We start from the raw sequence: 25,705 nt of genomic DNA on the forward strand, positions 1-25,705 counted from the left end.
TTACTTCACAATAAAAAGAAATAAACTACTGATACACACAGCAACATGGATGAATATCCAATATATTACGCAAAGACTCAAAAGCTATATATTGTATAATCCATTTATATGACAGTCTGAAAAAGGTAAATTATAAGGACAGAAAACAGATCAGTACAAGGGCTGAGGGTGAAATAAGGAGTTGGCTACAAAGACACATGCCTCCATGTGTCTTTGGAGACTTTCTAGAAAGATAGAACTGTTCTATAGAACTATAGAACTTTCTAGAATGATAGAACTGTTCTATACTTTTTGGTGGTGGTTACATTATGATATGTGCTCAGGACTATATGCTAAAAGGGGTGAATTTATATCTTAATAAAAAATGCATCTTAATTTTAAAACTAAATAACTAAATGTTATTTAAAAAGTCAAGTCAGTCCTCTCTCTAAACCATCCAACGGAGTCTTACCCAGAATAAACAGCAAAGTCATTGCAATAGCTTATCATCTGGCATCCTTTCAGCTCTCTGATCTCATATGTTACTTCTCTTCCCCTCCCTCAATCTGTTCGAGCCACATTGGCCACTTTCTATTCCCGAAACCTATCAAGGCATGTGTCCACCTCAGAGCCTTTGCACCTCACCTATTCCCTCTGCTCTTCCCCCAGATGGCTATATAACTTGTTTACTCTAATATCACTTTTACACTAACGTCTTCTTCCTAATCCCTCCTTACACTGGTACTCCTTTTGTCCATGTTACTTTTCATTATCAAACATACCATGTGTATATAATACTTTAACATTTATTTAGTATAATTTCTGTCTCTCTCAACAAGAGATGGGAGGGCTTCTTCAGAATTTTTTAACAGCTATGGCACATGCACACACAACAGTGCTTAACATATAGTAGTAAGTTGAATAAATGGTATTCATTGGTTGAATAAATGAATTGAGATATAATGGAAGAGTCATTATTTCACCCATCCATGCTCTGCACTCAATTTCACTTGCATACTTTTTATAACACACTAAAAATCAATCTTATCATAATTATTAAGGAAGTGGATCTTTATTCTAATTCCACTTTTATGAGAAAAAAGTAAATGATGAAAAAAAAGAATTATTAAGCATATATTTGTAAAAACAGTATCAACATGTCCATAGAATAAACACAAATTCATCTGGATTCAGATGTAAATCACTTAGATCTAAAATACGGAACCAAGTGCTCGTTTGTTCTTCCTCCTCTGTGAAGTCTTCATTCCTATCTCTTTCCTCCCAACCACTGAGCTCTCAAAGGGAGTTGGTTCACTTTCAGCTTCCCACCATCCACTCTGTGCTTCATGCATGCTGCACTTGTCACACGAAATTTTATTTGCAAGGATCTTAAGGTTAAGAATGTTAGGGGCGCCTGGGTGGCTCAGTTGGTCAAGCATCTGACTTTGGCTCAGGTCATAATTTCATGGTTCGTGAATTCAAGCCCCACATCAAGCTCCACGCTGTAGTGCAGAGCCTGCTTGGGATTCCCTCTCTCTCTCTCTCTCTCCCTCTCTCTCTCTCTCTGCCCCTGCCCCACTCATGCATGCTCGTGCTCTCTAGCTATCTCAAAATAAATGAAAAAAAGTTAAATTATGTGTTCCAACTGCCTAGCCTAGCACCAGGCATAAAGAGGTTTAATAAAGGATCATTGAGTTGAATGTAAATGAGTTGATTTTTGAAGTCATAGATTTGAAGTCTTCAGAATTGTGAATTATCAAGGAAATGCTGAGTTGATTATACAATCCAGTTATAGATATATAATAGATATAATGAATAATCTATATCTATATAGACATACATCTAGATATATAGATACAGACATAGATATTTTGAAGAGAGTTTTATTGACTATCCCGAAACCACAGAGTTGATTTGGTTCAGTAGCTCAGACACCATTTGTAGAGTTTTCTGATCAATCAAAATTTTAGTAGACTTGGGGCACCTGGGTGGCTCAGTCGGTTAAGTGTCCGACTTCAGCTCAGGTCACTATCTTACCGTCCGTGAGTTCGAGCCGCGCATCGGGCTCTGGGCTGATGGCCCAGAGCCTGGAGCCTGCTTCCGGTTCTGTGTCTCCCTCTCTCTCTGCCCCTCCCCCGTTCATGCTCTGTCTCTCTCTGTCTCAAAAATAAATAAACGTTTAAAAAAAAATTAAAAAAAAATTTTAGTAGACTTAATCTTATGCATGAATTTCTCTTCTTAAGGAAACTTTGAGGAGGGGGAAGACACGGGACGGGATCTGGATTAGAAAGAAGTAGAGCAAAAAAGGTTAATTTTTTTTTTTTAAAGCATGCTGTAGGAATTCTTATGAGAAAGCTGTGATCAAGGCCATGAGAAAACTTCCAAGCTACTTCACCCTTGGGATGACTTCATTGTGGTTATCAAAGTTTCTACTTTGACAGAGATAGCATTCAATAAGAAGGCATATGTTTCAACTGAAAGTCAAGGATACCAGGAAAAAAGAAATTTGAGTCCCAACTGCCTCCATTGGAGTCCAACCTGTGTAATATTTTCCTAATTGTTTTTTCACTTTCAGACTCTTCCCAATAGCCCATTTAAATTGTCTTCAAATTGATCTTCCTACCACAGAGTTGCGACAATGTTTTCCAATGCTCAAAAAACAAGCCACATTTCCTGAAGGACTCCGTCTGAACATCTTTCAAAGCATGACCCTTTTATAATATGGTTTCAGTGCATATTTTCATCAGCATATTCCATGAGGCTTCTATGCACACATAGCATGGGAACCAGACCGGACCAAACCAAACATTTATTCTTCAGTCATACCCCACGAGTTTTCTCTCTCTTCCTTTAACCAGCTCCCTCCTCCTGGAGTGTTCACTCCTCATAGTACTTTTATCAAACTTCTGACAGACTATCCATCCAGTTATCTTACACAGCCTTTCATGATCTCTCCCAGTCTGGTGGGCTCTCTCTCTCTTTTCTGATCTATCGTGGACCTTTACACCTCCCTAGCAGGTCCCAGCTTTAACCATCGTTGTACACGCATTTGTCTTATTCCTGCTTTCTCATGCCACCCCTGCCTGATTTTGAAAATCTGACACTAAGCTCTGGTTACTTTTATTTACTATAGGTGATAACATAGAACATTTTCTACATCATGTTCTCAATCAGTTTTTCTCTCTTTTTAAAAATTTATTTATTTTGAGAGAAAGAGGGAGTGAGAAAGAGAGTGAGGACATGAGCAGGGGAGGGGCAGAGGGAGAGAGAGAGAATCCCAAGCAGGATCCTTACTGTCAGCACAGAGCCCACCGCACGGCTCGATCCCGCGAACTGCCAGATCTGAGCTGAAACCAAGAGTCGGATGCTTAACTGACTGAGCCACCTCAGTCAGTATTTCTTGATTTATAAAGTTGACTAAGTCTCAGGAGAGACACTGTGAAATCACAATTGTCGATCTCAGTAGCCAAAACCTAGTTTAGGTGTCCTCAAGAAGATTTCCAAAGATTTATTACAGGGATCTATAAGAAGACAATGGTATCTTTTTTTTTTTTTTCTTCTCATTCTCAAATCCCTCAAATTCCATACAATACAGATAGTGGGGCAGTGGGGTGGGTGGAAATCCCTTCACAGAGTACTGGACCAGGGAAAAGGAGGTATTCTGGACATTGTCATTTAGTTAATCTGAGTGTCATCTGGAAGATGAATGGTCTAGATTAAGTAATTTTTCTAACGCTAAAGCTTAACAATGAAAAAACATCATGCTATAATCTGGAAGAAAGAAGTCACCACTCGGTTATGCTCAATGTACAGAAATTGACCAGCTGAAAACAGAGGATGGTTTCTGGCCAGCAAATTGGTTTCCCTTCTGTGCTTTGTCTGAAGACAGAGACGTTACATCTATCGCTAGGCCGCTGTCTCTGCCACCTGATTGACACGTGTCCTGCACGGTAGGCAGTCATCCTACACAACTGCCGGAGCTTAAACTCCTGAGGGGAATCTAATATTCAAATGGAGAGGATTAGTTTTTTGTTGGAAGCTTATGGAATATCAATTCAAAATAAATTTGAATATTCAAGTGTTCAAATCAAGATATATAAATATTGTATTATCCTACTACTGTACTTTCATTCTACTTCGAGAAATTAAATCACACAGATGTAACCAAGTTCATTTTTTAAGTGGAGAAAAGTTAGAATTCAGAGTGCTTCAAAGGTCAGTGTTCAGAGGAAATCAGATGACAGGTGCCTCATGTTTTAATCCTAGATTCTGCTCATAATTCATAACGGGAAAATCTATAGCTCTATATGCTAGTTCAGAGGTGAATAATAATGATAAAAAAGATACTTTCTTCCTGCTCTGCTGTCTATTCACATTTTATAAATACTTGGAAGTAATTTTACATCTGTATCTGAATATTAAAAATACAATTTTGTTTGAACATACAATATAGTTGTATATGAATCATGCATATAAAATAGTACTATTAGGAAAACTGCTTTAGAACATAGTGATTACCTGCCTTAAAGGAAAATAGAACTTTAAAGCAATAAGGCTGACTTTAAATTGTGCGTAGAACCAGTAATTGTGTATTTAAGGCAATTAAAAGATTTATTGAATCTCGGTTAAAAGTAGATTGACAATGACATTAAACAATAAAGTATAATTTATTTGGTGCTACTTTGTGAATGCTCCTTAACTACAAATCATCTCACGATACCATATACAATATACTGTCAATCACAACTCAAACATAAAATAACCTACAAAATCGCATGGCTATCATCAATATACACTGATTATATTTTTAAAAGAAAGTTAGTAATTAATTAAGTTAAGGTGCAGTAACTTTTTTCAAATAAAATATTAGCACCATACCAGATGTAATGATCTAAAACTATTGGCCTTCTCATACGTCTTAAATAACTAAATATAAACATTTTTTTTTCAAAGCACAAATATTAATTTGCAAAATCAGTTCTACAGTCGTTAATATTTCTCTCTTTCGTTGCATTTTTCCCCGGTAGGGAAAAATATGAAGTAAAAACGTTGACAGGATATGAAAATCAAACACATAGATCTAACCAAAGAAAAGGCTGTTCTTCAGCAATGCGTTCCAACAGAAGCGAAAGTGGACATTTCGCGGCGGATGGTACTGAAAGGCGAGAGTTCGAGTTCTGTGGTGTATTCGTTGTCATTGTCGTCGCTGGTCACTGTCGAAGACTTCTGAATGCACTCATCACAGCAACAGCAGCAACACTCCATGAAGGCCCGACTGAAGGGTTTGCAAAGACAGAAAAGGAGGACAGGGGTGACACAGGACTTAAAGAACAAAAGGAACTGGCTGATGATATAAAGCAGGTCCATGGTCTGCTGGGAAACCCCCGTAGCCATGTAGGCAGTAACAATGTTGCAGATATTTTCAGGAATGATGCAAAACCCATACAAAATGGTCAGAGCCACCACTGTACAGTTCATCTGGCTTTCCAGCTGAATCTGTCGCTTATTCCCTCGGGTACAGGCTTTCTCCGCTTTGCGGATTTTCCTCGCAGTCACTAAAGAGCAGGTGATGGTGAAAAGTGTGGGCAAACAAAAGTAACAGCCGAAGTACCACCAGAGTCTTGCGCTGTCATAGGTAAGGGCTAGAACGTAGATGGTGTCCGGTAAGTCAGGGGAGACCTTGATGACGCAGCGTTCCGCGGGAGCTCGGCCACTAAACCCCAAATCCTCCTTGCTCAGCTGGCGGAGAACGACTTCTGGAAGTGCTAACAGTAGGGCACCCACCCATATAACAGCAAGCTTGGCAGTTGTGGAAGAACAGTTCTCGATCATTTCATAGTACATCTGCACGTTGGTGGCTGCTCGGAAGCGGTCTATACACAGAGCACATAAGGTGAAGGTAGTGACTCCGAGGGAAGCCACCTGCGGGAGGAGCACAGAATGCATTTATTCCGGGTGATCTCTGAAAGGTCGGAATACTAGGCAATAAATACAGATTGGCAAAACAGGGGGGGGGGGGGGGGGGGGAAACAAAACAAACAAACGAAAAAACACAAACAGAACAATTTCCTGGAATGAGGCACGGTTAACTGGTTAACTGGGTTGGTGACATTTGCCAAATCATTGTAAAGATGAAAATAGGCAGGGAAAAAAAAAAGGAAAGAAATGTAGTGGTTCAGGGTCATGGAGTCAGAAAAATTTACAGCTGGAAGGATCCATAAGGACCCACTAGTCCAATACCATTTTGTTATTGAAAAGAACACAGACACCCCAAGAATTTCAGTCACCACAAAAATGCCTGCCACCAGAAGATCTAGATAAGGAAGGATAGTTGAGTGTATCCCATTTTCATTACTAAAAGGGTAATCATGTTTTCCAGTGTGGGGGCCGATAGCACACCTCACACACAGCAAACATTTAAGAGCTTATTGGGGCGCCTGGGTGGCTCAGTCAGTTACATGTCTGACTCTTGTTTCAGCTCAGGTCATGATCTCACGGTTTGTGAGTTTGCTCTGCACTGACAGCACAAAGCCTGCTTGAGATTCTTTCTCTCTCTCTCTCTCTCTCTCTCTGCCCCTCCTCCATTGTCTCTCTGTCTGTCTCTGTCTCTCTGTCTCTCTCTCTTCCTCAAATAAATAAACTTAAAACATACAAGAGTTTATTTCCAACAAATGAGACGAGTAGAGATCTCCAATTTCTCCTAATGCAAAATAAAGTATTTTAATATTATTTTCAAATGATATACTTCTGGAAAACAAGAAAGGCAAAGTCTCCAGAATTTGAAATCAATGAAAAAACAAATGCCCAACAGGTCAGTGACTCCTCCCCCTGCACATTGCATGGTGGCCCTAGGGACATCTGCATTTCCCAGTGAGAGTTTCAGGTTGGTTTTAGCCAGAGGGATGGGGCCAGGTACCCAGGTAGAGAGGTAAGAAACAAGGCTAGAGTCAGTGTTTGTGGGGATTAGGTCAAAGATCCCCTTATGAATTTCAAATTCCCCAAATAGTGACATCTTCATGGGTATATAGAGAAAAAACATAAAGGGAAATAGTAGAGAAACTTGTCTGCATTACATGATTTGGATCTAGGTGAACTGGAGATTAAAAAAAGGGCAAATTCTAACCAGGAGCCCGAATTTACCCTGGCCTAAGGCCAGAATTAACACCATCTATGTGGCTCAGAAAAACCCAAATTACAATTTTAAATTGTCCCAGGCACCTGGTGGAAGAAAGCACAAACCTCTCTGGAAAAACGCACTTTAAAAGCGGGCCTCAGAGAAATCCACCGATAAAACTCAAGGGAACATGAATTCACAATTAAAAATCACGATATGCAAGAGACAACCCACCACTTATGAACTTATGTGCCAAAAGAAGCAAGGTACAGAATCAGGCATATATCAGCCGTATACATTTACCATGAAATAAGTACATTATCAAATTTAAAATTATATGATACTAAAAGAATGTCAAAGAAATAGGAGACATAAAAAGTAACCATGAAAATATGCAAAAAGGAGCCAGATATAATGTCTAAATATACCAGTCATAGGAAAATTTCAGATCAAAGAACCCTTTGACGCTGCCCACATAGAGCCCTGTATCCAAACTCATATATGTGCATGGCCCAGGCATCTAACTCAATCAACAATTAAAGGTTAACAACCAAAACTATGTACATATCTTTTTCACACAGATACTTTGCCAGGAATATAAATGCATGTTCCTAATGTAAACATACTATCATTCTGTAGTCTGTAAAATATTTACAAACATCATACACTCTAATAGGGTACACAGACATGTACTCCACGCAAGCATACATTCATTGATATCAATTATGTGCCAAACACTCTGCTAGATATTGGGGATATAGAAAGAAACAAGAAACCGTTCTTTCCCTCAGAGAGGTCATAGTCAGCCAAGAGGGGGAAGGTGGTTCTCACGGTCACAAGATAAACACGGTCGTCATCTGGGAGCACCAGATTTACTCAACTATTCAGAGGAAATTGAAGTAATTTAATGTTTAATACATGTAGCCATTATTTATATACTTAAGTAAAGACAATGAAGGTAGATGGTAAACTGTCCATGAGGTTTAAGATGAAACAGGAGACAAAAACTCTCTAGGTGGGAAAGATGTTTTGGGGTGTACCCTGGACACTCGGTATGTGCATGCACTCTCCTCTGGCAGCTACTGGTCATGCCTTGGCAAAGGGGCAAGGGGGGAAATATATATATGTGTGTATACATATATATATGCATATGTGTATATATATACACATATATATGTGTGTATACATATATATATGTATACACACATATATACATATATATATTAGACATATATATTACATATATATATTGGACATATATATAATAGACATTAACATTATATATATATATAATTAGACATTAACATTTTATAAATGTTAATGTCTAATTTTTTGGAACTCAAAGGGATCATGTTGAAAAAAGGAAAACCATTTGTCATAACTATTTGGACACTCAACACATTGGTTGTTTATCTGCCACATTCAAGCTGTCACTCTCCCCAGTAACGATGGCAACTTGCCTTGCAGATTCTACGAGAGTTCCAATGTCCAATGTTCTCCCCTTTTTACACGCAACACATTAGTCAACATCTACCAGTCCCGCTACAGAAAGTAAGGACGTGGCATCCATGCCCTGACTATTCTCACAACTCTTAGTGGAGACAGTCTGAAAAACGAGATGTAATGAGGGCTTAAGTGTATGAAAAGCAAAACTGAAGAAAAAGTATGACTCACAATCCACATCAGGGCAGATCAAGACTACATGACTGAGCTTATAAGCACAATTCCTGTTGTACAAAATCTTCAGAAAGTTTTGCATACATACCAGTACAAGGAATATCAATCCGATATGACTGCCGTAAAAAGTCATCTCTACATACACGTTTTTAAAATTAACCTTCAAATTAATGAATTGTTCATCTTGATGGTAATTTATTTTGCATCTCTGCCAGAGATTCAAAATAATTCTAAAATTGAGGCCCCTGCTGTGCGACTGTCTTAAGATCAGATCTGTCAGTAACTGCCACACTTTGAATGGAAACCCGAGGACTTGCTCTCTTCTCAAGGTCTGTATCAAACAGTATTACTTAGAAATTGCAGTATTTTATTTCATGGATTTCTGAAACATTACATTTACATACTAGTTTCTCAAGCAGTTTGATTCATTTCTCTAGAAGAACAGAAAACAACAAAAGGTTCTCCAACTATCAAATGCACACACATCCTCAGCAAGGCTTTCTGTGTCATCTTCACTAATGCAAATCTTTGTGCATGTCACCTATGTATCCTGAGTCAGTCCATAAAGAAAGCTACAAAGGTTAATGCTGTGCATTCTTTTACAATTATGAATAGCATTTCTATTAAAAGGAAAGCTTGGCAAGACAAAAACACTAGGGAATCTGACGACAGGCAATCTCTCAGAGACTTGGAACATCTATTTGCTTGGTAGTTTTCTATCATTCTTTACAAAGAACACATAACACTCAAGAGATAGCATCTTCTCCCCTGATTAATCTCCTTAATTTTAAACACAGAGATTTAAGATCTGGACCAATGATCACAAGAGCTAGCATTTGCATACCTAACTCTCAGTCTGTTGCAAAGCATTTCATGAAAGGTAATAACCGATGAACGTAGGTGGACATGTACTAAGAAGGGTGTGTTAGATTGCCTCTCCTTAGATATTTATGAACTGTGATACATATCCACGTTTAATTAGAAGAAGTTCACTTGCTAGAAAACCAAAAAATGCTTTCTAGGTTCTGTATATTTCATTGCACATGATAACAAAAGCCAGAGCAAGTTTTAAGCAAAATTTACATGTGCTCCTACTTTCACTCAGGAATTCTATGCTATTCTTTTTTTTTAGTTTATTTGCATGTGAAAGCAGGGGAGGGGCAGAGAGAGCGAGGGAGAGAGAGAATCCCAAGCAGGCTCCATGCTATGAGCCTGAGCCCATCACGGGACTCGATCCCACCGATCGTGAGATCATGACCTGAGCAGAAACCAAGAGTCTGGTGCTTAACCGACCGAGCCACACAGGCACCCTTCTACATTGTATTTTATTTGCAGATGCTTAGTTCTTCAGCCATATTCTCAAAAGCTTTAGGACTGAGCACCAAATATGTTTAAAAGAACATATTTGATCTGTAATCCAAATCGCGGTTTGAGGGAAGCTTCCCAAGTTTCATACACAAGTTTCAGGAGGCTCCTGCGCCTAGTTTCTTGTTGTCAAATCGTACTTCTCTCTGATAGTGTTCTCCTCCATTAGGATCAAGCTGAAGCAGGAAAGTCACAAGAGCTGGGGCCTTGGAGTAAAATGCTGCCCCAAATGCAGATGGCACTTACCGTGTAGTTGCCAACAGCAACCGCAGCCCCAAGGCCGGTCCTAGATGTCTCCTCCCTCTTACTGCCACTGCCTGCAGTGCTATCACTCAGATACTTTTCTGCAAATCCACTTATGCACTTGATTTTATGAAGCGAAAGAGCAAGAAAGGTACAAAGCCCCTGCTCAGTACTTCCCCAAATTATTTATAGAAGGCCTTAAACATCTGTAAAGAATCAACTTCAGAAATTAATTGCTAAAAAACATCTGGATCATGGGTGGTGGGCTAATTTCTGCTATCTCAGATATGAAATCTATCCATGCAATTAAAAATGCAAAAAATGTTGGTGTAACATGAAAAGATCTCTATCACAGTTTTCAAACATATTTGTTTACTTACAGCTCATTAGAAATTCTACCGAGATGAATAGTGCAATTATATGCAATTATAAAACTGTATCATAAATGCTGGATCTTCTGCATTTAATGACCATATCAGATTGCTAAAATTCAATGTCACTAAGAAATATGCTCTTGGGAGTAAAGCTGGTAAGGGGTGGTTTTTTGAAGCAACATCCTGAGAGATGGGATGAGTAAGATGCAATCTCCTATTAATTAAACTGCAATGGGAGAAATAATTAACATCAACAAAAGCAGAACTGTAAACACTTCTAATAGACAAGACTATTAATTTTGAGAATGAAGATCAGAGGGAAGCTGGAAGCATAAATTTTTAACTATTTGGGAAAAAGATATTAAGCATTTGAGGGTGTTGGCATCAAAATACACAAACAAGAGAATCAAAAGGAACAATTCAAAAATCTTTCTTTCAAACAGCAATGCTCTGCCCTTCTCCATATCCCAGAGGAACAACCATAAAACTCCTTCAGCGCCCGCTCAGTCCACATCCAGAGTGGTGAGGCTTCTCCAAGCTGCAGCCACCTGTGGCATTGCTTCGAGGCACTGGGCAGGCACAAAGTTGATACATGAGTACTCACCGTGGGAAAGCAGCAGCTCTGGGGTCAAAATGTTCTTCCCACTGTTCAGGTTCAAATTCAATACAAAAATATCAGCCCATGAGAAAGCCTAGGTCATCATAGTCACTTTTCCCGTTCCCTCAAAATGATAGGAAGAAAGTATGCACGGATGCTTTATGAAAAATGGTAAGGATCTTTGTAGGAAGATCCTTGGCTGTTGTCTTATCTGTTGCTCCATTTCTCAGAAGCGTACTGCAGACAGACAAATAAGAAATCATTTTGAATGAGAGTAAGCTATGAAAGTACAACTCTTACCAAATAAATAGTATCTCTTGCTAAACTTTCTGATATAAATCAGTGATAACAATGGGGGGGGGGGAAGACCAATGTACTTCCAAAGCAAAATGTCTTTCATATGAAATTAAGTCTATATGCTTCAGTACAGTGAATAGGCTGATTTTTAGAAAATAGGGAAATTTCTAGCTAAAGTCATGACAACTGTACTCTATCCTAACTTATATTTTACCTCAAAAAGATGTTTAAGTAGATCTATTTCTGTGTACTCCTTTGTATACAAGTAACTCACAAAACAAGGGCATTACTGTTAAGAAAACCCATTCATTTGGACCATGAATGATAATCTATTATAAGTCTGTGGTTACAGGCCTAACAATCAGTCAGGAAAAAAGCAGGAGGAGCACAGGGTAGAGTTTCCTTTGAAACTCTAAATGTCTTCAGCTTGTATGTCTTTGGCGTCCTCTTGCATTTTCCATAATCCTTACGCTTACAGCACTTGAGGGCAACTTTTCCAGGAAAGAGACGCTTCTTTGAACACCAGTGGGACTAACATGTTATCAGAGACTCTGCTGTGAATAAGATGGCCTTTTTCAAGAGGTCTTCATTTCAGAAAGCATGCAAGTCATGACACTGTGGTAGTAACACACATCCATTAGTGTTTCCATGTCAAAATAGAGCAAGGAGGAGAGATTTGCCGCACCCCTTCCAGGCATGCGTGCATCTCTAAAACAAAATAAAGCTATTTACAGACACTCTTCCACAGTCAAAGAGAAGGCTTCTTACCTTTATCAAAATCACTAGGATTTAATCTGATACACCCACATATTATAAATATCCATTTATTTCAATTATACCCGATATATTTCATCTATACTTGATTCCCAATGTTATGGAAAAGCAAAATATTTTGAAGACATTGACTATTACTATTGTCTCATTCTCTACCTCCCTCCCTTTTGCTTAAGTTTAGTAACACGCTCTTACTTATTTTAAAAACAATTGAGACTATTTTTTTTAATATGAAATTTATTGTCAAATTGGTTTCCATACAACACCCAGTGCTCATCCCAACAGGTGCCCTCCTCAATGCTCATCACCCACTTTCCCCTCCCTCCCACCCCCCATCAACGCTCAGTTTATTCTCAGTTTTTAAGAGTCTCTTATGGTTTGGCTCCCTCCCTCTCTCTCTCTCTCTCTCTCTCTCTCTTTTTTTTCAATTGAGACTATTTAAAAGCTAACATATCACCCCCAAACTTGTATTGATGTTATAAATCTTTCTTTACCTTATTGTCCCACCTTGACATAAGGTTTCCTACCAATTGTGACTTCTGGCTTCTGCAGCACAGTACATTTCTGTGTACTATATATACACAGTATAACAGTACATATATATACGTATACACACACACACACACACACACACACACACACACACATATACACACACACATTTTACTACAACTTGCGTAAAATATTATAATTTGGTTATAAATGTGTCAATGCTCATTAGTATAAAAAATAACAGCAAAGCAAGATTAACATCATTTGTCCTAGGAGGGAAACAATCTATTGAAATCAACAGATGTTAATATATATAATTTATATATTCCATGTTGATTCTCAATAATTAAAATCCATTTAAAAATGTAATATTTATCCCAAGCCCAAGCTTGGCCATCCCAAGCTCTGATGAGCTTCCAAAGAACAGTAATCAATTTTCACCAATTTTCCTTTGTCCTTAATAATATTAGTTTGCATGACAGAAAACCTAAACTAAAAACATATTCCTCATCCATTTGTGGCTGGGTAATTATGATTTGAATGACACTAAGAAACCCGAAATTTTGAAGACAAAATTTCTCTTCTCTTAGCCAAAACTCCACTCTTGGTAGTCTGTTAAGGAAGTACTCTTTCTCCACTCAATCCTCCTATAAAATGTATGTACCTCTAAATCTTTCATCTTGCTGTGAATGAGTTAACAGATCTTTTCCTATACATGAGAAAGTTGAGCCAAGGAGAAGACAGTGAAGGTAGGAGAAAAGGCACTTAGGGTGAGGAGTGACGAGCAGGAAGTAAAAAATGGCAGCCTTGAGCACAGTCATAGACTAATGAAAATGACTCATTCCGGTCCTGGATCAAATCAGTGACCTTGGCCTTGTTAATGCTATGAACCATTCAAGTGTGCTGACAAATAACAGTGAAAACCATCATAAATTCACAAACTGAAAGTATTCTATCTCGGGAATAAGCCTGGCACTGTGATTCCATCCTGTGTTTTATGGAAGTTTTATGGAAAGTATGTATACCTACTTTTCAAATAGAGAGGCCCCATATCTGAAGTTGCAGCAACCCCATTTTCCACTCTACCTTGAAAGTTTAGATGAGATCATCTCCTCTGGCAAAAAGAATGCCATTCTGATTAGGATACTTGAGAGTTAGTCTTGACAAGAAGGTCGGGTTAATTAGTAGACTTTGGCAGGTCAATTCTTGGGAAGTTAAAGGACAGGAGGATCCCAAGAGGATGAAATCAGAAGCGCAATGCCAGACACAAATCTCACTGCATAGTAGCTTGCCCATCCCTCTCCCCACACAGTCCACACCCCAGACACAGATCCCTGCGCTTCCAATGTGACACTGTTAAATCTAGTCGCAGCACATGGAAAGAGCTTTTAAAGGTGGAAACATTCTATCAAGGTCCATGGTGTGGAAGGGTGAAAAGCATGGTACATACGCCTTCACCTACTCAGCCTGGGAATCATAAACTCAGACCTATTTTGCTTTTGCAGGTATATTTACTTCCTTTTTGCTGTTGAAGGACGCTTTGTTAGTATAACTAGGTATCTTGGCAATCCATGGGAACTCAGGATAAGTCCTCACTCAGAATCTTTCTTGCTTGAAAGATTAATCCAATTCTTGAGAAAGTCCATTCTTTCTGATACTCTTTCTATAATAGGGTCTGAAGTATCTATAATAGGGTCTAAAGTATCTCCATTGTCAGCCCTTCTTCCTAGGTTCTCTAAGGTCAAATTAAATAAGAGGTACATTTTTGAGATTTTTTTCAGAAGAAAAGGACTCAAATCAGTGTACTATTTATTACACTGTTAAATAAATCATTCATTTAAGTAAAATTTTAAAATTTGATTTACTTAATTCCTTATGGCTAATAGACTCATAATTCCAAGGCAGAGATGGTTATCTCAGGCAATGTATTCCAAATAATAATTTAACTTTTAGAATAATTCTGTGTTCTAAGTGAAATTTCTAGGGCTGTCCTATCTGCCCAATTATCTTGCCAATCATTCTAATGGGCTTCCTATCCCATGAAATATTGAGAAAATAAGAAAGCGAGAATTAAGAGACTTTCATATTTGTATCTTTTCATCATGGACCTAGGCTGTATAGATTTATGCAGATTAATAAGAATACGATTGAAAAATAATTAGAGCACAGTTTTCACTTGTATTTCTCCATTTTTGGTTCTGAGTACAACTGTGAGTGGACTCATTCCAGGACCCATTCCTGACTTCCATAATACCCTGTTTAAACCTCTGTTATAGGGCACCTGGGTGACTTAGTTGAGCGTCAGACTCTTGATTTTGGCTCAGGTTATGATCTCAAGGTTCATGAGTTAGAGCCCCACATCAGACTCTGTACTGACAGTGCAGAGCCTGCTTGGAATTCTCTCTCTCTCTCTCTCTCTCTCTCTCTCTCTCTCTCTCTCTCTCTCTCCCTTTCTCTCTCTCTCTGCCCTTTTTCTGCTTGTGTGCAAATGTACATGTGTGTGCACACACACACTCTCTCTCTCTCTAAAATAAGCAAATAAACATGAAAAAAATTAAATAAACCTGTTATAGCACTCATTACACTGCAGAACATTACTTCTCTATAACTTAATTTTTTTAAGTTTATTTTTATTTATTTTGAGAGAGAGTGTGTGTATGTGCATGTGCACACATGCGCATGTGAGTGGGGGAGAGGGAGGGAGGGAGGGAGGGAGGGAGAGAGAGAGAGAGAGAGAGAGAGAGAGGGAGAGAGAGAGAATCCCAAGCAGGCTCCAGGCTGTCAGCACAGAGCCTGACTTGGGGCTTGATCTTAAGAGCCATGAGATCAGGACCTGAAGGGAGGTGAAGAGCTGGATGCTTAACCAACTGAGCCACCCAAGTGCTTCACTTATTCTATAACTTTAAAAGCAGTAATGAATCTATGTTATTAATCTCTGGAAACTCTCCCCCATTTTCTCCCATGCTTTCTACTCCCATCCCCACCTAACATGGTACCTGACATAGTAGAAAAGTCCGATAAATTTTTGATGAGTAAATGAATAGTAAATAAATGAATGAATGATGACATACATGGAAAAGGATTATAGAAGATAATGAATTACTCAAATTGTTCTTTAATCAGTTATTAGGTGCTGCTGTTTTATATATAATCCTTCCAAGCTGAATGCCAATGAATATCTCAAGAAGGGGAGTAGAGAAAATCCATATTTCTGTGTGTCTTCACTGACAAACTTTAGAAAAGGATGGCTTCTCAGTATAAAAAATAGTTAAGGAAATTATTTGAATTTCACATTTGATTATCATAAAACTTTTATTTATGTAGAATCTAAATTCAGTAAACCTTGCCATACACTATTCATAAATGGCATTGTAAATAAGAACTCATTCTATAACTTTTTAAAACTTGTCTGTGAGAATCATCAACTATTTTTATTCCATGGAAATGTAGAAAACGATTATTAAAGGATTAATGGGAAGTCATAAAATATTTGTTAAGCACCATTCTCACACAGTAAGTTTATTTTTCCAGAGAATATTATTAGTAACTTTCAAATTGTTCAAAAAACTGTTTGTTTCCACTTACAAGTCCATCAGAATATCTAATGGCTAATCCACAACTCAAGCAAATTTGCCATCCGCCATGTTAAGTGCGCTGTTACTTGAATGTGGGGGCTCTAGGGCAATCTGTGTGGAATCGCATACCTGTATGGTAAGTCATCTTCAGCTTCCAGGATCCTTCCTTTCTTACCTGCCAGTGCTAACTACAGCCTCAGGCAATTAAGGAGCCATCTATTCCACTCAGTTTAAAAACAGCATTTTTAAAGCCATTGGAGAATTTGGCTCTTTTCACCACAAAAGATTCTAGATCTTTCACAAATCATCCCTGGTCCAGGGGTCCTGGGGAGATGCATTCCCTCTATCCATCCTCTACCCTCACGTAGGAATCTTGTGTCCCAGTAAAATAAAAATAAAGTTCGATCTGGGATTATCTTACAACTATTTGAAGGCTTCTTCCCTATCACACATCATGAAGGTGTGAGTTCTTTAAACTAAGGGGGAGCCTGTATCATTCAAAACTTCCAATTAATGTCCCAACAGAAATAAATATTTGGCAGCGGACTGGAATCAGACGATACACTGACCGGTTGGCTTCCATCAAGTAATGAGCAATGATCTGTTCCAGTTGCCATATTCAGGGCCTGAATTATTTGGCTTTAATAATTTTTTACATCCTTAAAGGAATAGTATGGTAGGAAACTCCTATACCATTCTCTTATTGCAGTCCATACCCAGACCTTCATTTCCATCTTTCTCTCTCTCCCTCCTTTTTTCCCTCCCTCTCCCTTGTGCCTCTCTTTCCACATACAACTATCATTTTGAGCATAGTTTTGTTTATTTTGTCTATTTCTAGATTTGTTTATTTTGTCTATTTTGTCTACTATCTGATAAACGAGTTTAAAATGATGTGTGTCTGTTAGGATGACCACCATCCACTCAGATTCTCTTCTCTCCTATCCCCTTCTCCTACCATTCCATTTGCCCTTGGTCCGTACAGGATTTATCACTAGGCCCCAAAGATACCAGAATCCTGGAGTAGAAAGAGAGAAGTTATCAAGTACAACAGTTCCCAGTATATTCCCACTCATAGCAACATTAAATATGATAAAACAACTCTCTACCAACAGACCCAGGAAGCTGGCTACTCTCGTCAAGCCTTATGCCAACAAAGTGAAATAAAAACAAGAGTTGAATGTAAATTGCAAAGGTGTGTAATTTCTGCTGAAGAAACAACTCCTATTTTTCTACACAAGCCCAACTTTCCCCAAAAGTCCACTGTCTCCTTAAGGTTATGCTAATACTGAAGTTGTAGGGGGGGTGGGGGTGGGGAAAGAACTATAGTAGAAGAGGAAAAGAAGGCAAAGAGAAGAGAGGAGAGAAAATTTGTGAATACAAATTAACTGTGGTCTAGCTACTATGGAAAACAGTATGGAGATTTCTCAAAAATTTGATAATAGAATTACCATATGATTTAGCAATTCCACTTTTGGGTATTTATCTGAAGAACATGAAAACACTAACTTGAAAAGATATACGCACCCCTATGGTCATTGTAGCATGATTTACATTAGCCAAGATATGGAAACAACCTAAGTGTCCACTGATGAATGAATGGTAAAGAAAATGTGGTGTGCGTATGCATGTGTATATATTTACAATGGAATATTATTCTGCCACAAAAAAGAATGAAATCTTGCCATTTGCAACAACATGGAGGACCTCAAGGGCATTATGCTAAATGAAATAAACCAGACCGGGAAAGACAAAGACCATATGATCTCAGTTATATATGGAATCTAAAGAATGAAAAATCTCAAAACACAAAAAACCAAGCTCATAGAAACAGAGAAGAGACTGGTGTCTGCTAGAGGCTGGAATTTCTGGGGATGGTTGAAGGGTGTCAAAAGATACAAGCTTCCAGTTATAAAATAAGTCATGGGGATGTAATGTACAACATGGTGACTATAGGTAATAACACTGCATTACATATTTGAAAGTTGCTAAGAAAGTAAAAAAGTAGATCTTAAGATTTTCATAAGGTAAAAGAATGTCATAACTATGTAAGGTGATGGATACTAACTAGAGTTATTGTGGTGATCATTTCACGATTACACAGCTATTAAATCATTATGTTGTACACCTGAAACTAATATCATATGTCAATTATACATCAATAAAAAATAAAAATTAATTGTGGATAAAATTTTATACTAAGAAATATTAAAAATAAAAACACTGGATAAGGCAAAACAGATTACTATCTAAAAGGTAAATCATACACTATAAATCAATAATAACGTGCATGGGGGGATGTCAACAAATATAGTAAATATAAGAAAGTAAAAAGTGAAGAGAAGGCAAAATCTAAATAAAAGGAAATAAAATTCAAATAATTTTAGAAGCCTTGTGGTCAAGAAGACAACAATTTGGTGGGGGAAAGGTTTTTGAGAAAGTTTAAAGAAATGTAATTATTTATAGTGTCTTTTACCAATCTAAAACACTTCGTGATTTTGAGAACATGAAATGTAACCTATATAACTTGATTTGGTAACTAAAGTAATCATGCTTGACATATTAAAAACTGCAATTGTATCAGATTATTGAAATTAAAAATTTTTTTTTTTTTTTTTAAAGAGCTACCAACTCTGGAACTTAATGTTCTGGGTTTTTTCAAAGGTTTTATTTTAAGTAATCCCTATACACAATGTGGGGCTCGAACTCACAACCCCAAGATCAAGAGTTGCATGCTCTACCGAATGAGCCAGCCAGGCACCCCTGGAACTTACTGTTAATTTAAGACAAACAAGATGAAACCTAAGAATATAAAAAGCCATAAACTTCATCATATAGCAAATGATGTTAACTGGGCTTATTTTTTCCCTACCTACAGGATATAAAAATCTTCTTTAAAAGACACCAAGGAGCAGACATAGAAAGAAAACACTCCCTGGACATTCTTGCCTCCTAGATGTTTGTCTAATAAACAAGCTTGAGGCAAAATGTCTGGCTACTACGGAATAGGTATATATGCTTGAGATGATCATTTCTCCTCTCTGGGTCTCATGTTTCATCTTTAAAATCAGAGGGTTGGATCAGACTGCCCGCTGGTTCTAATTTAACATGATAATTCAAAAGCCACTGTAGTGAGGGCTGTGGTTCCAGACTGCCTCCCCACAGAATTCCTTCAGGTATAAAGTGCTGATTCCAACTTCTGGGACTAGTGGTGATTGACGGCTCTTAGCTGCATCCCTCTCTAGGAACTGCCCTTTAGAGAGATCCACCCAGCTCAAGGTTATGCCCCCTTCCTGGAAGCAACTTGCATCCAGTGACTGGTCCCTTTAGGGGACATAAAGTCTGGGCCATCTTGCCTCAATTCAGGATATTGTACAAGGCCCTCGGGGCCCTGCAACTCCCTGTGGTATCAGCTGAGGTCTCAGTGGGATCTGTATCACGGTTCAACTTTCCCCCCTGCCCAATTCTGCTTCCTTCATTCCCTAGGAGGCACTGAACCTAAGCACACACCCCAATAAACTTCCTGTGAAGCAAATATCCACATTTGGGTCGGATTTCTCAGGGACGTGACACGGAACAGGCACTAAATCTCTTACTTCTTGGAGGCAGAACTGTTTTATTTTGAGTTTTGGACTGTATTTCTTGTTCTCAAAATCAGGAACTATGGAGCTGATACTACTATCCAATAATTATTTTCACAAAACATACTAACACATTATAAAATTATTTCAGAAGAATAGGATTAGGTAGTAATGTAGAAACACTACATCTGAAGATATTCATTACTTTAACAATAAAAAATGTATATTATAGTCTAATTTTTAAAGAAAAAAATGAGTAAATTTTTTTCCAACCTTTGCTTCTCTAGGGAAAATAAAACCTAGTACTAATAACTAAAAAAATAGGGCTATAAAGAATAGGAAAAACTACAGAGCAAAAAACAAAACAAAACAAAACAAAAAAAGCAGTAATTGTTTTAATAATAAAAGAGGTAAAAAATAAACTTAAGAAGCAGAGAATTAAAAAATGAAATACAAATGAAAATACACATTTTTTAAGAATCCTCAGAGTTAGAAAAACAATGAAAAGACATACATAATACCATCATCACTCAAAACTCATAGGTTGCATTAAACTTGAGTTTTTATATCCTTTTCTGAATTTGGATGGGATTCCTTTCTTTTAAAGTTTTTTTTTTCAAGAACTTGGAAAATAGGTTTTTTCTTTCCCCATTTTTTTTTCTGTCTTCTTTATATGGTTTTTTCCCCTCTAATGTATAAAGGTTTTATCATGCCCAGTACATTTTAGACAAGCCAATACATTTCTCTTGTATGGCAGCAATGGGGGGGGGGGGGGGGGGAGGAGGAGCAGGTAACTCTCCTGGTCACTGTATAGTTTACTTTTGTCTCATTCTTGTATGTCAATTTCTTCTGCATTATTCGAGCAAACAATCAGAGAAATCTTAAATCTTGACCTTGAAGCTGCAATTGATAGGCACATTTCTCTTACATGAATTCAATTACCTCCTCTGCAATTCAAAAATGAACTACCAAATAAATTAGACATTTCAGAGCTACTTGGAGCCTGGCAACAAGAGAAACCCTAGGTCTTGGTGAAGCAGCAACAGCTGATTTAGCCAGCATGGAATGATTCTGCATCTGATCCCTGCCAGGATAACAGAGGGTCTCATTTACTGTCTCTTCCCTTACTTCTTCTAAGTAGGTACTGTTTTCTGTTTACTTATCCCCTAGCTTTAGGCCCTGGAACAATGTTGAACATAGTGTCACTGGCCCTGGTGCCAGACAGGATCAGGGGCTCTGGAATATTTACAGTTTCCCTTCTTCTGCTTCCATAAATGAAATGGGCAGTCTGAATGGAGGAAATCAAGGGCCAGCTGGCTAAAAACACAACTGGCAACAAAGCACTTGGGCTCCTTCCAAGAGCTGGTGTTTAAAGAGAGGCCATTTAAAGAGCAAATTCCAACCACCGTAATAATGGTTCAGGACACTAGTTGTAAGAAGAAACAGAAAGATTTTCCTCAGAAATATTTTTGTTTCCAAAGTTTGGAACCTGTTATATTCCCTCTTCTTCTTAAGAAATTTTCTAGAGTTAGTCAATCCCTTAAAATAGCCAATCAATACCCTAACAAATGACAAGTGTATGTTGTATGCTTCTGGGAATTTATATATCTATATATAAATTCTATGCCATGATGGCCAACGTGTTATTCTTGCTTAAGTGCATTCACACGAAAGAAATAAAACTGTTAAGAAATGGAGAAGGAAAAGGAAAGAAATCAAAAATGACATAAGAATTTGGATGGGATAGCATGGCAGATAGCCAAAGACACGTAAACTAATTTTGGAAGGTTATTAACATATCATGAAGCCAACCGACAAAAGCAGATTTCCTTTATTAAATAAAATAGTATTCCAGCTTATATATTTAAGAAAAAAATGCAATAATCTTCTTGGGGAGAAATCATACTGGAGCCCTACTGGATAAACAAAACATGTTTTTTTGTGGTTGCTGAGTTCTGGTAAGACAACCTTGACTGGTCACTTATTAACCCTAGAATCTCTGATAGGTGCCAAATAAAAAATATATATAAATGCCATATTCAGAGAGATAAATTTAAAATCTAAACAATTCTATACATTATGAGATCATAATTAATTATATCATAATCCAGGAGAAAATGAATTTGAAGGTGGGGGAACAAAGCTGTCTCTCTCTCTCTCTCTCTCTCTCCCCCCTCCCTCCTTCCTCCCTCCTTCTCTCTCAATGATTGGCAAGAGAAATGGAGGAAGGTACCCAGAAAAAAAGTGAAGGGGTTCAGCAGCCAGGTAGGTGCGTGGAACAGCAGTTCTGATGCTATAAATCCCAGAAATGGGTAAAACCAGTAGCTTGAGACCCCCTGGAAGGCATTACCTCGATATAGGGCACAATCTTACAAGAGAAGTCCTCCAGCAGCCACTTTTTCGTCAGCTCGTGAAAGATGACAAGCGGAAGGCAGAAGAAGATGATGAGAAAGTCCCAGAAGGCCAGGTTGGCCAAGAGGGAGTTGGAGATGCTCCGCATGTAGTAGTTGTGACACACGATGCACATCACCGCCAGGTTGCCAATGATGCCAGTCCCGAAGATCACCACAGACAAACACATGACCGCATAGGCGCCGTAGGACTCCTGGGTCAGTGGGTAGAAGGGGTTCTTTATTCTCAAGCGTCGGTTTGTGCTGTTTCCCCGGCGGGGACCCCCGCGCTCGTGGATCCCTTCGCCCGAGGACCCATTCTGGGCCAGCGCCCTGCCAGGGGGTGCAATTGTCCTCCTTTCGTGCCCAGACAGTCCACTGACCGTCTTGGGTGGGGTGTCGTGGTGGGAGCCCTGGAGTTTCCCGCCTCTCCTTGGCCAGTAATAAAGGTCGCTGGCGCCAGGTTCCACCCTCACACTCTGCTCCTGGCTGTGCCCAGAAATGCCAGAGCCTCTAGGACCCTTCTCTTCCTCCTCTGAGATCTGAAGGAGGAGTTGGAGAGCCGGGGGGTTCCCTCTCGCCAAAGTTCCAGGGGGCTCCTGACCTCGGACACCTTTCCACCTCCAGGCTCCAGGCGGCCTGGCTGGAGGTCCCGAGGGTTCTGCGGTCAACGCCTCCGCCCCTCTGCCCGCACCTGGGTCACCGCCCGGAGCTGCCCTTATGTCCCTAAAGGGCGGTGCGCGCACCGCTGCCCCCTGCTCCTCCTCCCTGAGCGCACGGGCTAGCAGGTCTTCTGCAGAATTTCCCAGTCCCCAAGAGTCCCTGCTGCGACGGTGGCTCAGTGCAGGTGAACAGTTTTCCCCCAGGCAAGTTTCGTTTCTTGGCGAAGAAGCGGACCCGAGGGCAGGAGAGGCAGAAACCTTGAGCAGTAGCAGAAGCAGCAGCCGCAAGGTGCGGGCGAGAGGCGAGCCCGGGGCCCGCATGGCTCGGTGAGGGCGCACCCGGCGGCCGCGGCTCCCGGTTAGGACCGACACCTGCTGCCTAAGTTGCTGCTGAGAGTTAGACACATGTCACATACTCACCCCCGCCCCGGCAGTGGGGGACGGGAGATTACGGGGAGGTTGGGGGATGGGTCTTGGGTCACAAACCCTCCCCCTCTACAATCCTTCCTCGTTTGGCTTCCCGTGCATCTCTCGGCCGAACCCACCCCGAGCGCTGCGTATCCCCCCCGCAAGGTTCAGAGAAGGAGTCACTGCTTCCGACGGCTGACCTTGAAAAGTTGTAACCAACACCTGACTGTTGATGAATGTTGCTACCGGGAGAAGCCCGGACCAAGCCCCACGTTCCTCCCTGCCTTTGGGTGGTTGCCTTCTTGGTAACAGTTGCTCTGCCTATTTACATCCTTTCGATACAGCTTTATCCAGTTGGTAACAGTTGTGCTGCCTTTTTACATCCTTTCAACCGCTTTCTCCAGTTGTAAGCCGAGGTCGCTACGGGGGGAGAAAAACAAGTTCCCCTTCTTCAGATGACTGGCAGCCACAATCCCGCTCCCGGCTCGCTGGAAACAGGTTGCAAACAGCCAGACGCCGCGCAGACGCGCCCGGGAAACTCTTGCCCCACCTAACCCCAGCGACTCGCCAGGCCGCGGCTGCCGTGGAGAAGCGGGATGCGAAACCCGTGGTCACTGTCAAAGTTGCTTCTCCTCCAGCTCAAAGTTGACCAGGGGGCGGCGCCGGCTGCTGGGCGGTGCGTCCTGGCGGAGAAGGGAGTCGATGGCGAGAGTGAGGAGGGCGGGCGCCGCTCCTCGGTGGACGGTGCCGTGCCGGCGGCCGAAAGAGCTGGTGGCGGCGACAGCGGGCGCTACCCGGGCGGAGAGTGTGGTGCCTGGAGCCGCCGCGGGCGAGGCGGTGCATGGCCGGAAAGGGGGAGGTGGCCCGGCCTCTCCCCGCGGCTCCTGTCGCTGCGCGCGAGGGCGACACCCAGCGCTCCGCTCCTTGCCTCCTCCCCCTCCTCTGCCTCTTCCGAGAGATGCCGGTTTGTGGGGAGACTGGATTCCCTGGTGGTTTACGACTCATTAAACCCACACACGTTTCATTCAAGCCCTTTGTAGCTGCTTTCACTCGTAGGAGCTGGAAGCGGAGAGGGAACAAGGGCGGGGCGCGGAGCTGGAGATGGGCGGGACACGTTAATTCCCCAGATGTCGGAACCAGCTTGACAGGTCCCAGAGCCGGGTGGGGAGGAGCAGGGGCGAGACCCGTGCTTTCTCTTCCCATCCGCCGTGCGCATGCCCAGGCCTCCGCCCCGAAGGAGTAGTAAGGTGAGCAGCCCGCTCACCTCGTTCGGTATTCCCAGGGGCCGAGACTCGAGAGAAAGGAAGCTCAGAGGTTTCGTTCGCAGAGAAGGAGCAGTTGCGGGAATGGGACGCACAGTGAAAATGTCCAGGATGCATCGTTACCTTTAACACCGAGTTAGGAAGCATGCTAACAGGGGTTACTTAGCATGCCCAGAGTACAAAGAAAGTAGTTTCGTTTGATGAACTAGTGGGAAATGACAGGTGGGCGAAAATTAACTTGGCATGGCTGACCATGCCTTTCCAACCTTTAGCAGGAACCCTGCTAAAGCTGTTCAGGGTATAGTTGGTAAGACAGACAAATATAACATAAAATGGGCAAACTAATTAAGAGAGAAAGTGACAGACGAAGAAAAAAAAAACACATTTTGAAATGAAAAAAAAAAGGCAACATCTAGAAAGAAGAGAAAATACAATGAAAAATATGATGCCAATTGTGACAGGTATAGAACAATGGCCCTCCAAAAGATGTCCACATCCTAATTCCCAATACCTGTGAAAATCTGGCAAAAGGGACTTTGCAGATGTGATAGAGTTAAAGATCTTGAGATAGGAAGAATTATCATCCAGGTGGGTCCACTGAAATCACAAAGGTCTTTACAAGAGGGAACTGGAAGGCTCAGAGTGGTGCAATGAGTCAAGCAATCTCTAGAAGCTGGAAAAGTCCCCGCTTGCTCATTTTACATTTCTGACTTCCAGAACTATAAGATAATGAATTTGTGTTGTTTTAGGCCACTAAATTTGTAGTAATTTGTTGCAGCAGTAATAATAAACTAATATACCAATTAACCTGAAAATGTAGACAGCAACAATTTTATTGGAAAATATTAACTACCAAAAATAGCTCAAGAAGAATTATTTTAGAAACCTAAGTAGAACCTTAACATTAAAGAAATGAA

General features: G+C 40.2%; 1 protein-coding gene across 1 annotated transcript; it reads right to left on the reverse strand.

Moving 5' to 3' along the window:
* Positions 1–4,564: 4,564 nt before the first annotated feature.
* GPR37 (G protein-coupled receptor 37) lies at positions 4,565–24,358 on the reverse strand. Its single transcript, XM_060633018.3, has 2 exons — positions 22,417–24,358; positions 4,565–5,901 (listed from the first exon to the last, which is right to left on the reverse strand). Exons 1-2 carry the CDS (start codon positions 23,437–23,439, stop codon positions 5,083–5,085), a joined length of 1,842 nt encoding a protein of 613 aa, XP_060489001.1. The 5' UTR covers positions 23,440–24,358; the 3' UTR covers positions 4,565–5,082.
* Between the last annotated feature and the right edge of the window lie 1,347 nt (positions 24,359–25,705).

This window comes from Panthera onca, chromosome A2 (genome assembly GCF_046562875.1).
Source record: "Panthera onca isolate mPanOnc1 chromosome A2, mPanOnc1 haplotype 2, whole genome shotgun sequence".
Lineage (NCBI taxonomy): Eukaryota > Metazoa > Chordata > Mammalia > Carnivora > Felidae > Panthera > Panthera onca.